The sequence below is a fragment of the Spironucleus salmonicida genome, chromosome 4 (genome assembly GCF_000497125.1).
Source record: "Spironucleus salmonicida strain ATCC 50377 chromosome 4, whole genome shotgun sequence".
NCBI lineage: Eukaryota > Fornicata > Diplomonadida > Hexamitidae > Spironucleus > Spironucleus salmonicida.
In genome coordinates this window covers 1,543,919-1,557,452 of record NC_090599.1, presented here as the reverse complement: position 1 = coordinate 1,557,452, position 13,534 = coordinate 1,543,919, and the positions used below count along the sequence as shown (strand labels likewise).

The following is a 13,534-nucleotide window of genomic DNA, read 5'->3' as shown; positions in this document are numbered from 1 at the left end:
CTACTATCAGCAAAATTTCTTTAAAATAATCTTATAATTATATAATTATTTTATGTATAAAATTATTATAGTGATTAATTAAGTAAATGGATGAGGAGATAGCAATAATTAAATTAAAGTTTTTAATTATAACTGTGTATATTGATATTATACATTTTTTTCTATGCAAATAGTTGAGTTGTTGCGTATAGCAAAGTCAGTATAAGATATTTAATTTATATTTATTGAATACTAAAATTATATATTATAAGTTAACTACGCATTTTCCACTTTAGTAATGCTATCTAATTCATTTTTATTAGCTCCAGCTATCTAGATACCGAGACTTATGTTTATTTTTCTAATAATTTTTGTTAATTTATCATAATTATATACTTTGACATCATCATATTAAATGAAAATTAGAGATTATGTTTTATTTAGTTTTATTAAACCATAATCATCAGCCGATGCCACTTTAGTGTTTTAGTTCTTAGGATCAATTGTATTATTGTTTATCAATGTATCAGCTATATTATCATGCTTTTCAATATTCTAAAAATGGTTTTCGCCAAAGACAACATCACACTTATATAGTTATCTCTTTATCATCTCTTTATTAGGGATATAACCAATATTAAATATATCATTGCCTTTTACAATTCTATATGGAAAGTGTGCATGGGTATAATATTTTTGCCTAGATTAATTAGCTAATATTGTATTAATGATATTTTACATACTAATGTTTATAATATTTGTTATAACCATAATTATTTTTGCAATTACTGTCACGTAAGATGATTTTTCTCCTAAATCAACTCAACTTAATTCTGGTGGTTGTTGGTTGTTTATTCTTTTTCTGCACTTTGTTTAGTCTCTTTGTGCTTTTCATTCATAAAAATCTATTTATTCACTTGTTTATCTGATAACAAAACTGTTGTGTGCAATCTTTTTATTTTTTGTGCCAGTTATTAATGACTAAATTTTGAATTCATTATGGTCAGGAATTGAAGCTGGTACTTGTATTAGTAATGGATTTATCTAAACAATATTATTTTTTCTATTCTTTATTGCTACACATACTAGGATTTCGTATTTAATTGATTCAGCATTAACATGGTTAGTTGCATAAAGAAGAAGAGCTCATAATAAAGCTGCAGATTAAACTTTTGATATAGATTTTTGTTATATTCCTAATTTGTGGATTTTATTTGTATAGTTCGTAGAGAGTGGTTTTAAGTTTATTTTTAATTTAATATGGGGTGCTGTTTCTTCATTTTTAGGGTCGAGCTTCTTATATAAGCTAGAAGTTTTTTCAGCCAAAATCTTTAAATTTTAGATTGAAATTCCATACAAATTTTAAAATATTTACGGCTTATAATTTGTTAACTAAGATTAAAATGATTTAGCAGGGTTTATAACTGCTTAGAATTTTATTAAACAAATTTAGTAACGAAGTAAAAATGGAGATAAAGTAAATCTTAAAGTTAGATTTATAACACCATTAGATTTTTGTATTGTATCAAAATATATAGTTGATGAGTACACTAATTTTTATGCTGATAGTTATTTTGAAGGCCTACATATCTAGAATATTTTTAGATAATAATAGATTTAGATCCCATATATCAAACAATTAGCATTTATAGCTGAGGCTAAATTCTCAAATAGCTAGTTTATAAAATTGAACTATATTATTACACTTCGGTACTGCTTAAATAATATTCAAGAGGCTTAAGATTAATTTAATTTATAATTTGAAGTAGATGATGATTAGACTAAAGATGAGAAAACAAAAAAATTCAATTAATATTAATTCATATACTAAAACATAATAGAGAAAATATTAGGTTAAAGCACTCATTTATAAGAAGTAATGCGTGAGGTAAAAAAGAAGTAATAAAGAACTTTAAAGTATATAAAGTTGGAATCTAGAATCAATATGTAAGTTGTTAGTGCTAATTAAACGGGTAATATTCAACGACTCTTGTCTTAGTGGGATGAGTTAGATAAACAGTTTGCATAATTTTGGTTGTACGACCAAAATCTTTCATAGATTGAAATCTTGAATCACATATTTTAATTAAAAGATTCATTTTTATAATTTAACAAAAATATTGCCAGTGCTAAATAGTTATCATCTGGGTTATTTTTATATGATGTTTTTTAGTGTGCAGCAAATAGATACTTTCATTTATCCACACTAAATCATTCTTTATATCATAAATACCAATTGTTTAGAGCTAGATTTTAGGATGGACAAGCTGCTTTAGTTGTTGAAGGTGACTAAAGTTATAAGATAATAAATCATTACTAGCCAAATTACTTTGTGATGAAAAAACGATTCAACCAAGAGCCCTAAATTGTTATAACTCATCAAGTAAATTAAGTTTAAGAAAGAACCTTTGAATAAAATACCAATCCAGTTTCTATTGGATAAATTTAAAAAGGAAGTACATTGTAGGAAAATATAACATATGGACCAGACGAAAAATGTAAGCTTCAAAGCGATTTAAACCATTTTTAACTAGGAAATAAATAGATTAAAATATTTAATATTAATATATTCATTTTATTATTGATAATATTTTCACTTGTTTTAATAGGAGTAATCACTGGCTCAATTATGGACTAAGTTAGTGTATTTTAATAGATTGAGTCCTATTCCGATATTCTTAGTTAATATTTACATTAATAACTATAAAATTAAATTTTTATAAAAATTATGGAAGTTTTAAAATCAGGATAACATATTAATTATCAGTTTTAAAGACTACTTATTAGATTACGTGTATTATCAAATAATATTTAATCTACTTTGCATGATAATCTTAATAACCTCAAACCATCTATTATCTATCAAAAAGATATTCAAAATTATCCAACATAATAGACTAGTCATTTTTTACTTAAAGCTGTATTATTATCAGAAGATATTTCGAAAGATTTCGTTAATACATCAGATCAAGCGTACATAGATTTTATTAGTTATTGTTTTCCTATTACTTCAAATTTAATCTTAATATAAGAGCATACATTATTTATATTCAAGTTTATCTTTAAAATAGTTATTTTTGGATCAATAATTCCCTTAATTGTTTTTTCACTTAATTCAGTTCTTGTTTTATTGATAAGAAGAGACTTCCTCATTTCTGCCTCATTATTTTAAAACTTGTTTTAATAAGCAAAAATTAATATCAGTTAGCATTATTAGTCATTTTCTAAGATAAGGAAAAGATATTACGAAATCTATGGACTTTCTAGTATCAGTTAGTATTTAGATGTTGTTATCAGTGGCAATTATTTTGATTCAGAAATTCTCACCGAATAAACGTTATAAGATTTATTAAAATCTCATATTATGCTATAAACATAAGATTATAATATTCTGTCAGAAGAAGTTATAACGTAATAAAAGATAAAACGAAAGTCCTGTTTACCTTATAAGAAAAGATAATTCGATAGTAGTATACTTAATAATTTATATCAGTTCTTAATATTATTTTGTATATTTGTATTAATTATAATTAACATTATTATTTCAGTGGAATTTGCCAGTCATGAAATTATATAAGAAGATACAAATATTCAGTTTATGAGACTTAGAGATGAGATTTAGAATACAAATTAGGAGATTATTTTATTATAGTTAGCTAGATCATATTTTATTAATTCATAACTGATTGTGAATAATTCTTAATAATAAGAGCTTATTTTAACTAAATTTAAAGATAGACTAAATTCAAATAATATTGATGATATTGTTAATAAAATTTCTAACTACTAATAAATTTTAGGATCAGTTACTTAACAAATTGCAAGGAATATATAAGATTTATTATCTTTTACTCAGTCTATGCGGAGTTTAATGTAATATGGGATGTTTTTATATACAAAAGATCCCGCACTTGATTTAAAATTTGACGTAAACAATATTAAAAACATAGTTTAATCTATTAAAAAATAAGAAAATTGCATGTTACCTAATGTTACAAATAATTAAGAGGATTTATTAAAATCTCCTTAAGATATACATGCAATTTTAGAGGAATTATTTTTTGGATGTTTTACTGAAGATATATTAGAATATATTTAGAATATTACTACCTATCTTTTTAAAGAACTAGAGTTCTAGTAATAGTATCATTATATAGACAAGCTTTAAAACATATTCATTACAAAATACTTAATTAAAAATTATTATTAATATAGATTAGGGTTTAATTAGCAGGACAGTTTATATATATGGCCTTATATAAATGTTAATCATCCTGCATATACAACATCGCATCGTGATGATTTCTATAAAAAGACAAAATATGTTGTAAACTATATATCATCATATTTACCTGGTATGCCGTCATAATAATTAATGAAATAATTATCAAATGATGAGAGTTAGGCTAATTTATTATCTGGTGATATTACTTTCCATTTTTAGCTAATAATCATTGTCATAAATGTTACGTAATATGTTTTAATTATTTTATTCACCATTACTTTTGGATTGAAAAACGAGGTTTTTTTAGTGTTATTTATTTAATTTGCTTTAACTTTAAGCCAAATTTTATCATTATAAGCTAGAAACGATGAATATTTAATGGTATAGTCGTCAATGTAATTATTTAAAATACAAGGTGTAATAAATTAAGACCATATTAGTGCTAGCAGAATTATTTATCAAGTATACAAAGGGGTTGATATAAACTATTATGAAGATATTATTGATCTAATTTCTCTTACAGTAAAATACCATAGTATGATTAATATAGGAAGAAACGAAAGATTTCCAAGAATCACAGACGAGTTGATACCTGAGCAGTTTTAATTAGAAAAGCATTTATATTTAGCTCTTGGTAGCTTATTGTAGATAAATAGTTTAAATGATACTTTTCCAATAGATATTGAGAAGTTGGATGACTGTCCTTTGAAATTTACTTTATTATTAGCAGATTCATTGTAACTCTTTATTGGTTCTATAAACAAGTAAATAGGGTTTTTAATAAAGTTATTTTAATAGACGGATCCTGATAAATATCTTCAACAATTCTAAACAATCCTACAATAACCTGAAGCAGCATTTATAAGACAAATTATGGAGTTCAATTAAAAGGATATAGATAGTTTTTATCTTAACACCATACCAGCTGATAATACAATACTACCTTCCATTGGGTTTTTTGATGGACATGTATAATGGACAGGGTACAATTGGTTTAATACTACCAATTTACCCCAATAGTTACTTTAATTATCATTTGCATATGAAAATAGTAATATTCTATATGATATTTACCTCAATAATTACTAAATTAAATAGCAAGTTTCTATAATGCTATAATATAATCGTTCACAAATGGATAATAGATTTTAGATACTCGCACCATTATACTTTGGTTTGTCTGGGTTATTCATAATACTTTTCTCGATTTGCCTTATTAACAAATTAAACAATTTTATTTTTGATATGATTATGAAAAGAAATAATATACAATGCGATGATAATTTTTCTATAAGGCAACTATATAAATTTTCTAAATTTTCTTATATTCATTCAATTTTTACAACATTGACAGTTGTATTTACATTATTATAGTTAATGGTGACACTGGCTTTATATAAATATGCAGTATAGTAAAATTAATTATTAATTACATAAAAAGTTATTTCACAAACATAAAATAATATAGCAAAACTATAAGGTCTAGTGGGTTGTGATTTGATTAATTCCCCACAATGTGCATATGCTGGATATAATTATGACATACTTATAGAACTTATACAAACGTCGATTACTCATCTATTGACACCATTATAACCTTATCCTAATATATAGAATACTATAAGTGCTAAAAGTATAAGAAATAATCCTTAATTAATTACTGATCATTTATCATTATTTTCAGCAGGTAGTTTATTCTTTTCTCCAAATTTTATCCTTAACATATTTTAAAACCAAGAAATGATTATTCCTTAGGTATATGTAGATTAGAAATTAAATGTAAGCCAAATTGCATATTTTGATTATTTATCTGATTTGCCATATTAGGGTAAAAATATAACTGTTTAAGTTATGTCTATTTTTAATCTTTTTGTTACACAAGGCACAGAATTTAAAGACTTATCGATCCAGTTGAAATTTTAATAGACTCTTTAAATGGATTACTCCATTAAGAATTTACTAGGTTGTGTGTAGACCAATAAACTAGAAATTTAGGATCAAATTGGCAATTTAAGCTAGATCTCATTTTTTATTTCGTTAATTTTTATAGTTATAGTTATTTTTTCATGGATATCTCTAGTGACATTATACAATAGAGGAAAGTTTTCTCGATTTGTTCTTAAAAAATTACGCACTTGCGATCTCTATAATCTGCCACCGATTTATTCTGATGCATCCGATATATGAAATCTTTTTTTCACTCATTTATTTTTTTTCTTAGATTTAACCCCATCTCCTTCCATTTTCCTAACTTTATCTAATATACCACCTAATTTCTGCTAATACTCCTTTACATTGAGATCTTAGAAATTAGAAATTACACCAAATTCGTTAAGTACGATACCCATAAGACTCCGCTTCTGTGAAGTATTATTAAGTTACTTGACAACAGAACTCACCCTTTATGATACCAAAAATGTTGGAAACTAATTGTAAGTTTCTTATATTTTGGAAATAAGCTCCTTCAGCGCTTCTGCCTATAAATTCCAGGTGTTTTATAGTACACCCTTTCCGAAAAGGTAATTAATAATAGAAAATCGCATATTAAGATATTCTAATCTCATTGTTTCAGTGTATAGGTTGTCCTGGATAACTTTAAAAGAGAATTCTACAACCTTCGCGTCCATGCTGAGTTTTTGTGATGCAAGGTCAAGGAGGCTGCTGTTTTCTACTTCTTTGCACATTTCGACAGATGTAAGACCGGTTTCGGTCTCTAAAAATTGAAGAAGCCTCGCTTTATTTTCAGCTTTGCCCATTAAGGAACGGAAAAAGAAAATAATTAATTTAATCATATCTCGTTGGCTATGGCAAAACACATATCTTCCTCTTCCATGCAAAATTCTTCCTCTCCCACTTCTATCTGTTCAATTAATCCATAAACTAGACTGATAAACTCTTCTCTGTAGGTTTTATTTTCTGTAAATATATGTTGTTGAGCTAAAGTCCTCTCAGAAGTTAAAAAATCAATAATCGAAAAATTACGAATGCACTAAATAGCACTTTTAATAAAGATTTATAAGAATTTTGGGGCTTCTGTGAAAACTTTGAATTGTGTGCTTGATAGCTTGATGAAATCTTTGATTTATTTTTAAGAAAGCTGATTTATATGTAATAGGCAGTCGTTAAGTTAGATCTACTTAAGAAGATCATATTTCAACTCTAAAATTACCTTGCTTATACTAGGAGTAATCTCTTAAGCATAATAAGCAATAAAATATGAATGTAACTAATTGCATGGTATTGTAGTTAATTTGGATAATGTCTCTAGCTACTTTATATTTAACTATAGAAATGATTCAGGTGTATCGGTAGATGAATTAGATTTCAAAAAGTCAGTAATTTTTGATGAGAAGTATCCAAACATTTTTAATATAATACTATCATTAATATTATTCGATTATAGTATATAAAATGAAATTCGTTGAGAAAGCAATAGGACTTATTGATGAAACATTATTCAATAGTATTAATCTATTCTCAAACAGTTAATAAATCATAATCACTGCCCTTAATAGTTAATCCTAACCTTTTATATCTTAGTTTACAGAAAAATTTTCTGATTTTATTTAAATTCCAGGTAGAGTACGATAATTAATTGGACAAGATATATTGGTATCAATAGGATTTGATTCTAAGCTATATGTTTCATACCCTCCTTATGTAGGTTGGGCGACGCTAAATATATTAGCTAGCAAACTTCATGCAGTGTCAAAATCTACAGAATTTCATATAATTTATTCGTATTAATGCAAACTGTTTGATGTTATACTGATAAATTAATAAGGGTAATAGGTTTTTGTTAAATCTTAGATAGATACCAATGTGGATGAAAGTAATATTATACTTAGTGAATCAAAATAACAATTAACCCTTTATTATAAGAAGAGTGATGGGCAGATTCTTAAAAGAGTATTTACTAATAGTTGGAGCGAACAAAAAATAGTGAGAGGGAAAGCACAATAACTAGCATATAATAATGAATTAATTATGTTTAATGGATAGATATTAGAAACAGACATAGTCTAATATTTTTCATATATTGATGAAGTCCTTTGTTATGTTAACCAAACTGGTAACATTTAAATAGGGAAATAAATTTTTGGATTGTCATAATCATAAATAAAAGGAATAAAATTTAAAGGGAACTACTATTTTGTCTATATCAATATAGATGGTGGAATTAGATGCATTATGAGTAATGAAGATCTAAATGAGTTAGACTTAGATCTATTTTTCTGATTGATATTCACTCATTTATTTCACCTGTTTGCATACATTCTACAAGTTATTCGTTCGAAATTACAAATCCCGAACAGTATTCTAGTAGTCCATGATCTGAGGATGATGTCTGCGATGATAAAATTTACTAAAATAGTTCTTAGTTTACTTTTATTGATTCTATTGCACTTAATATTGTTTCTTGATTAAACCCAGTACTAAACTAAGGTAAAGAAAGAGATGTGAACTCCTCACTTATTTAAGTTGTTTGTATATTTAAAGCGTATTATTGAAATTCGACTAACTTAGGATTAAATGTAAGCACTCGGTATGAATAATTTTCACGATCAATAATATTAAAATTAGAATGATATATAATATTGGGAAGTTTAAAAGATATTTTGAGTGCATGGTCGTATTATGTATGTACTGTGGAATGGGATTACATATTTATTAAATAACGTTTAAATAAAGGTTCTAATTTTTGATAATCCGAAAGAAATATATGGCAATGAAAATTTTAATAAGATAAAATTAAATTATTTAACCAAAATTGCTGCTCGTCTTGGTTATAATAGATATTTAAAAATACGAATATCGCCTTATTTTTCGTAAAATAATAATACCCACCTCTCTCGAATGTATTTCTAAAAGTTTGCGCATAGCTACCAAAAAGGGCATTCTGTTAATAATACCTAAAATAAACACTATAAATGGAGGCAGGCTTATCAATTATATCAGAATAGCCAAAAACTGGGAATAGAAGCTTTTGTTTGGTATAAAATTAAAAAAGAAGCTCGTTCAGTGGAGTATGAAAATTTAATGAATTTGTAACATCTCCTAATATAATTGTAAAATCTGTATCATTGTGTATACTTTTTTCTAAAGCGATTGGAGTCGTACTACATCCACGTTACCCAAGGACATTATTTTCTATAGAGGAACAGAAGTTAATATCACTAGTACTAGACATGAAATTCAGCTGTGATAATATTTAGAACTTTGTTATAACCTACAACAAAATTTTCATTTATAAAATTGAATATTCTAGTACATAAATATACATAATATGTAATAAAATCAATCTTTTGTGCCTTCTAAAGATGAGATTAAGTCTTAATGTCTTTTACATTTTATACTTCGTGTTCTATCTAATATTTTTTCCTCAGCTGACCTCTTTTCACTACTTACCATGGTGTTCATGATAGTCTATTAATTACAAGTTGATGCTAGTTAGTTTGATTATGTGTCTAAACCACTTAAAGTTAATGACGAAATAATTGTAGAATCTAACACCTTATAACTATTATCTACACTTTTCTCAGTTTATGTAGATGCATTACCATATTACTTTTATTCTCTAAGCAAATTATCAACTTATTATTCCAAACGTTTAACTCGTTTAACATATTTATTCACAAAGCTAAACATTTCTTTAACCCCCTAAGTTTTTACCTCTAATGTATTTTTCGCTTACTATATTTAAGTTTACTGTTTTATCTCTCGTATTTCATTGCAATAACTATTTACCATATTATTGATTATTTGATGTTATTCTTCATACAAATCTCCATAAAATACCTCTAGTTTATCTTCTTAGGCTCCAAAGTCACATTTTTATACAGGTTCATTTTATAACCCCTAAAGCCTTTCTATCTCTCTTTTAAGCTCTAAAATATCAATTCTTTCCTCCTTTTTAACTTAAACAACTTAGTTCTATATATCCATCGCCCGCTAGCAAAATTTTATAGAATTCAAGCTCTCCTCTTTATGAACTTCTAGACCAGATATACATCCTATAATATAACAGTTTGAGTTTCCACCAAGCGAATTTTGGAGCATTCTGGTTAGTTTAGAATCCCGAAAAGGGATAAATTTTTACGAATTTGCAAGAGCAAAAACAACTTTACTGAGTGATAGCAGGGCTGAATTTATATTGTTTGCTTCTTTTAACTATTAACCTTCTGCTTACGTTTTAGATTATTTTTCTGAGCCAGCAAGGTCAGCAAATGTTAGAATAGCATTATTTTCGTTAATAAATCTAATTAGGAGATGTGAACGTGAAGAGGATTAGTTGAGTTTAGTGGATGAAACTGCACGCTTATTGAGTAAAGTTTTAAGAATTTGCACAAAATTATCTGGATTTACTAGAGTTTCCGACGCGTTTTTGAGCTAGGTAATGTTGTTTTTCTCAAATATAGTTAGCTAAACACCAGTTGATAGATCAATTAACTATTCGTTATAAAGTTCTAAAATCTAAAGTTTGAAACTTTTTATATGTTAGAAAATAAGTTTGGCGCTTTAGAACACCAAACCATCATCTGACAACATTGTGTGAGTCTTTCCAGAATTTGACTATCCGTATGCTAAAATTGTTGTATTAAAATTATCTAGGAAAGAATGAATTGGTGGGTGAAGAAGAGCAAAAAGCTCAGAATTTGTAATTTGCTGATCGAGTACTTGGTCAAAGTGATAACCAGATTCATTTTAATTTACACGTAGTGTAGTATTACTGTCTGCAAAGAAAATTACGTTTTCAGTTGAAGGACGTATTCGTAAAAATACTTTAATTTTCTCCATTGAATTTTAGAAAATACTCGGGGTAGTATTAATATTATATAATTATAGTTACTTATTTTTTTTGCGTAATACATAATAAGTGAATAAATATGAGGAAGTAGAACTAGATTGAATTTAGTGGGCCCTAATTACGATATGATTTCGCACAATACTTGGGTTAACTTTAGTTAGTATAATTAAGAATAAAAATAAAAATATGCAATATAAATATTTGGCAACAACCCTAAGATTAAATTTTATTCATCTTTTTGTTACATCAGCGTGGTACAAATATCATCATTGGGTTTGGCGTCATCTGATCATTTTCATTAATAAATTAGGAAAATTCCTCCCATCAGCCCTTAGGGAATGAAAATAAATATTATATTAATTACTAAGTAACCAATAATATAATACTATATTACTATTTCTGTTGTTCCAATAATGAACATTTAAACTAAATCTATTCAGTTAATCCAAGCCGCAATAAGAGGGTATTTAATGCGGAAAATGCTTTAATAAATATGGAGAGAATACACAACGGTTTTTAATGACTAAACTTGTATTTAGTCTTTAGCTACGCAAAATATTTAGTCTTAAAAACCAAAAATTGAAATAAAATATCTAAGCTAAAATCCTTATGACATAGCTTTTATTTAAAATGATATTTAATCTAAGTTACTTCTCTAACCAAAACCAGACTCGATTCAAAAAATAATCTAAAACCCCCCATCAGCAAGCATTTCTAGTTAAATCTAATATTTGCTTTCTTATCCAATTAAAGTGAAATGAAAACTTTCACTCATTATACTTAAAACACGTCCCAGAACAAGACCTAAAAACTCTATCAAACACGCTGGCATAAATTCCTTGTGGAGATCCATTACGGGTCGTCAAATCCGGAATTATAACACAGTATTAAACTTTTAAGTCTTCCATTTACCTTAAACTCGAATACAGGAGTTTTTCAGGTTTGTCAGAGATACTCATAATAACTGGATTTTCAATTCCCTGCTTCTTCTAAAATGCAACAAGTTGGGCTTCCGAAAATCCATAGTTTATTATACCGATTTTCAGCCCATAAAACACTATTTTATCCAAATAGCGAACCCGGTCCATCTGAATTTCATTTTTAGCCAGGAAAACACTCTGGCAGTCTTTAATTGCATAATGTGTCAGGAGCTATCCGGGAGCCGTCTGCACTTCGACTGCGCTGGCACTCACCTGGCGAAACTCGATATCTGCTCCCTCAACTACCTCCAAAATTTCTGTTTACGTAATTCCACCTCTTCGGAAAACATATATTTTCCCTTCAGCGATAATTTCCAGAACGGTGCTTTCGATGCCTATTTCACAATTTCCACCGTCCAAAACGTCTAAATCAATGAATTCCGAAGCGCAATGAAGCGCAGAAACTGGTGAAATGTGACCGAATTTGTTTGCAGAAGGAGCTGCGAGAGGGCCAGATTTTTCTAATAGTTCGAGAGTACACTGGCATTTAGGAATACGGATACCAACATTGGGTCCTCCAGCTGTGACGATTTCTGGTATATTTTGCAATTTAGGAAGAATTATTGTAAGAGGGCCGGGCCATAGCTTTGTTAATTAACTAAAAGTCTTAGGATACGGTATCTACGCTATATATTGTATCTATTAAATATTGTGAACATGCACGATGAGTGGGTCTGTTGGCGGACGCTGCTTCGCAGTAAATATTTTCTAGCAGGCCTCATGGGACAAGGCACTTGCTGCTAGACCATATACAGTTTCGGTGGGGATAGCAACTAGGTTATTTGCTTTAAGTTATACTGCTAAATATTCAATATTAGATGGTGTTGGTTAGTAGATTGGCATTATAAGGAGTGGAAAGAGGGAGATAATGATTTATATATTAAAATTTTTATGTAATGAGTAATGGAAGAAATTAATGAATTGATTAGAACTGCCACCTTTTACTCTTATATTGGATAGTTTGATGAAGCTTTGTAGCATTTGCTTGAAGCTTTTGAAATAGGAATGGAGACATTTAATAATAATAAGGCTGCTCCAGAACTCTGCTCATTATATATGAAGTTAATTAAGATTTATGCCAAATTAGGGAATATGAAAAAAGAATAAGAATTTTTGCTTCTTATTAATGACTGCTAACCAGAATAGAATCCAGCTACTAACGCAGAACTTATTCATTTCGTTACAGATATCTAATTCTAACAGGGTAGTATAACTGCAGAGGATGCATATAAATAATTGCTTCTTGCTTTTAAAACGTTTCAGAAGTATTAAGTACATAGTGTTTAAGCTATTAATATAGTTTATCACTTTTTCACAACAGCTGCAGCAATGAAATAATAAGAAACAGCAAACGAAGCTCTCTAATGGATAAGAGATAATATTATATAAGTCTGTATAAAAGGTAAATCTGATTTGGAGATATAGGCCAGAAATGCAGTTACATAACACCTCGATATGATTTAGGAAAAATTGTAAGAGATAAAATCTTAAAATCTAGATATATTTGAAGACAGTTTTGAAGATATTGGTGAGCTTTGAATT

The 13,534-nt window shown here is 27.6% G+C and overlaps 8 protein-coding genes across 8 annotated transcripts; 3 read left to right on the top strand and 5 right to left on the bottom strand. All coding sequences in view use genetic code 6, as the record gives it.

Moving 5' to 3' along the window:
- Window positions 1–163: 163 nt before the first annotated feature.
- SS50377_24492 (Transmembrane domain-containing protein) lies at window positions 164–6,391 on the top strand (the record flags this gene model as incomplete). Its single annotated transcript, XM_067908333.1, has 1 exon — window positions 164–6,391. One exon carries the CDS (start codon window positions 164–166, stop codon window positions 6,389–6,391), a length of 6,228 nt encoding a protein of 2,075 aa, XP_067765307.1.
- A 14-nt stretch (window positions 6,392–6,405) lies between these two features.
- SS50377_24491 (uncharacterized protein) lies at window positions 6,406–6,960 on the bottom strand (the record flags this gene model as incomplete). The annotated part of the gene is made up of 1 exon (XM_067908332.1): window positions 6,406–6,960. The coding sequence occupies one exon, from the start codon at window positions 6,958–6,960 to the stop codon at window positions 6,406–6,408; it is 555 nt and encodes a 184-aa protein (XP_067765306.1).
- Window positions 6,961–6,992: 32 nt separating this feature from the next.
- SS50377_24490 (uncharacterized protein) lies at window positions 6,993–7,568 on the bottom strand (the record flags this gene model as incomplete). Its single annotated transcript, XM_067908331.1, has 1 exon — window positions 6,993–7,568. The coding sequence occupies one exon, from the start codon at window positions 7,566–7,568 to the stop codon at window positions 6,993–6,995; it is 576 nt and encodes a 191-aa protein (XP_067765305.1).
- Window positions 7,569–7,615: 47 nt separating this feature from the next.
- On the top strand, window positions 7,616–8,443 carry SS50377_24489 (uncharacterized protein; the record flags this gene model as incomplete). Its single annotated transcript, XM_067908330.1, has 1 exon — window positions 7,616–8,443. One exon carries the CDS (start codon window positions 7,616–7,618, stop codon window positions 8,441–8,443), a length of 828 nt encoding a protein of 275 aa, XP_067765304.1.
- A 7-nt stretch (window positions 8,444–8,450) lies between these two features.
- SS50377_24488 (uncharacterized protein) lies at window positions 8,451–9,452 on the bottom strand (the record flags this gene model as incomplete). Its single annotated transcript, XM_067908329.1, has 1 exon — window positions 8,451–9,452. One exon carries the CDS (start codon window positions 9,450–9,452, stop codon window positions 8,451–8,453), a length of 1,002 nt encoding a protein of 333 aa, XP_067765303.1.
- Window positions 9,453–9,502: 50 nt separating this feature from the next.
- Window positions 9,503–11,002, bottom strand: SS50377_24487 (Kinesin-2; the record flags this gene model as incomplete). The annotated part of the gene is made up of 1 exon (XM_067908328.1): window positions 9,503–11,002. One exon carries the CDS (start codon window positions 11,000–11,002, stop codon window positions 9,503–9,505), a length of 1,500 nt encoding a protein of 499 aa, XP_067765302.1.
- A 777-nt stretch (window positions 11,003–11,779) lies between these two features.
- Window positions 11,780–12,835, bottom strand: SS50377_24486 (Threonylcarbamoyl-AMP synthase; the record flags this gene model as incomplete). The annotated part of the gene is made up of 1 exon (XM_067908327.1): window positions 11,780–12,835. The coding sequence occupies one exon, from the start codon at window positions 12,833–12,835 to the stop codon at window positions 11,780–11,782; it is 1,056 nt and encodes a 351-aa protein (XP_067765301.1).
- Window positions 12,836–12,895: 60 nt separating this feature from the next.
- On the top strand, window positions 12,896–13,531 carry SS50377_24485 (uncharacterized protein; the record flags this gene model as incomplete). Its single annotated transcript, XM_067908326.1, has 1 exon — window positions 12,896–13,531. One exon carries the CDS (start codon window positions 12,896–12,898, stop codon window positions 13,529–13,531), a length of 636 nt encoding a protein of 211 aa, XP_067765300.1.
- Between the last annotated feature and the right edge of the window lie 3 nt (window positions 13,532–13,534).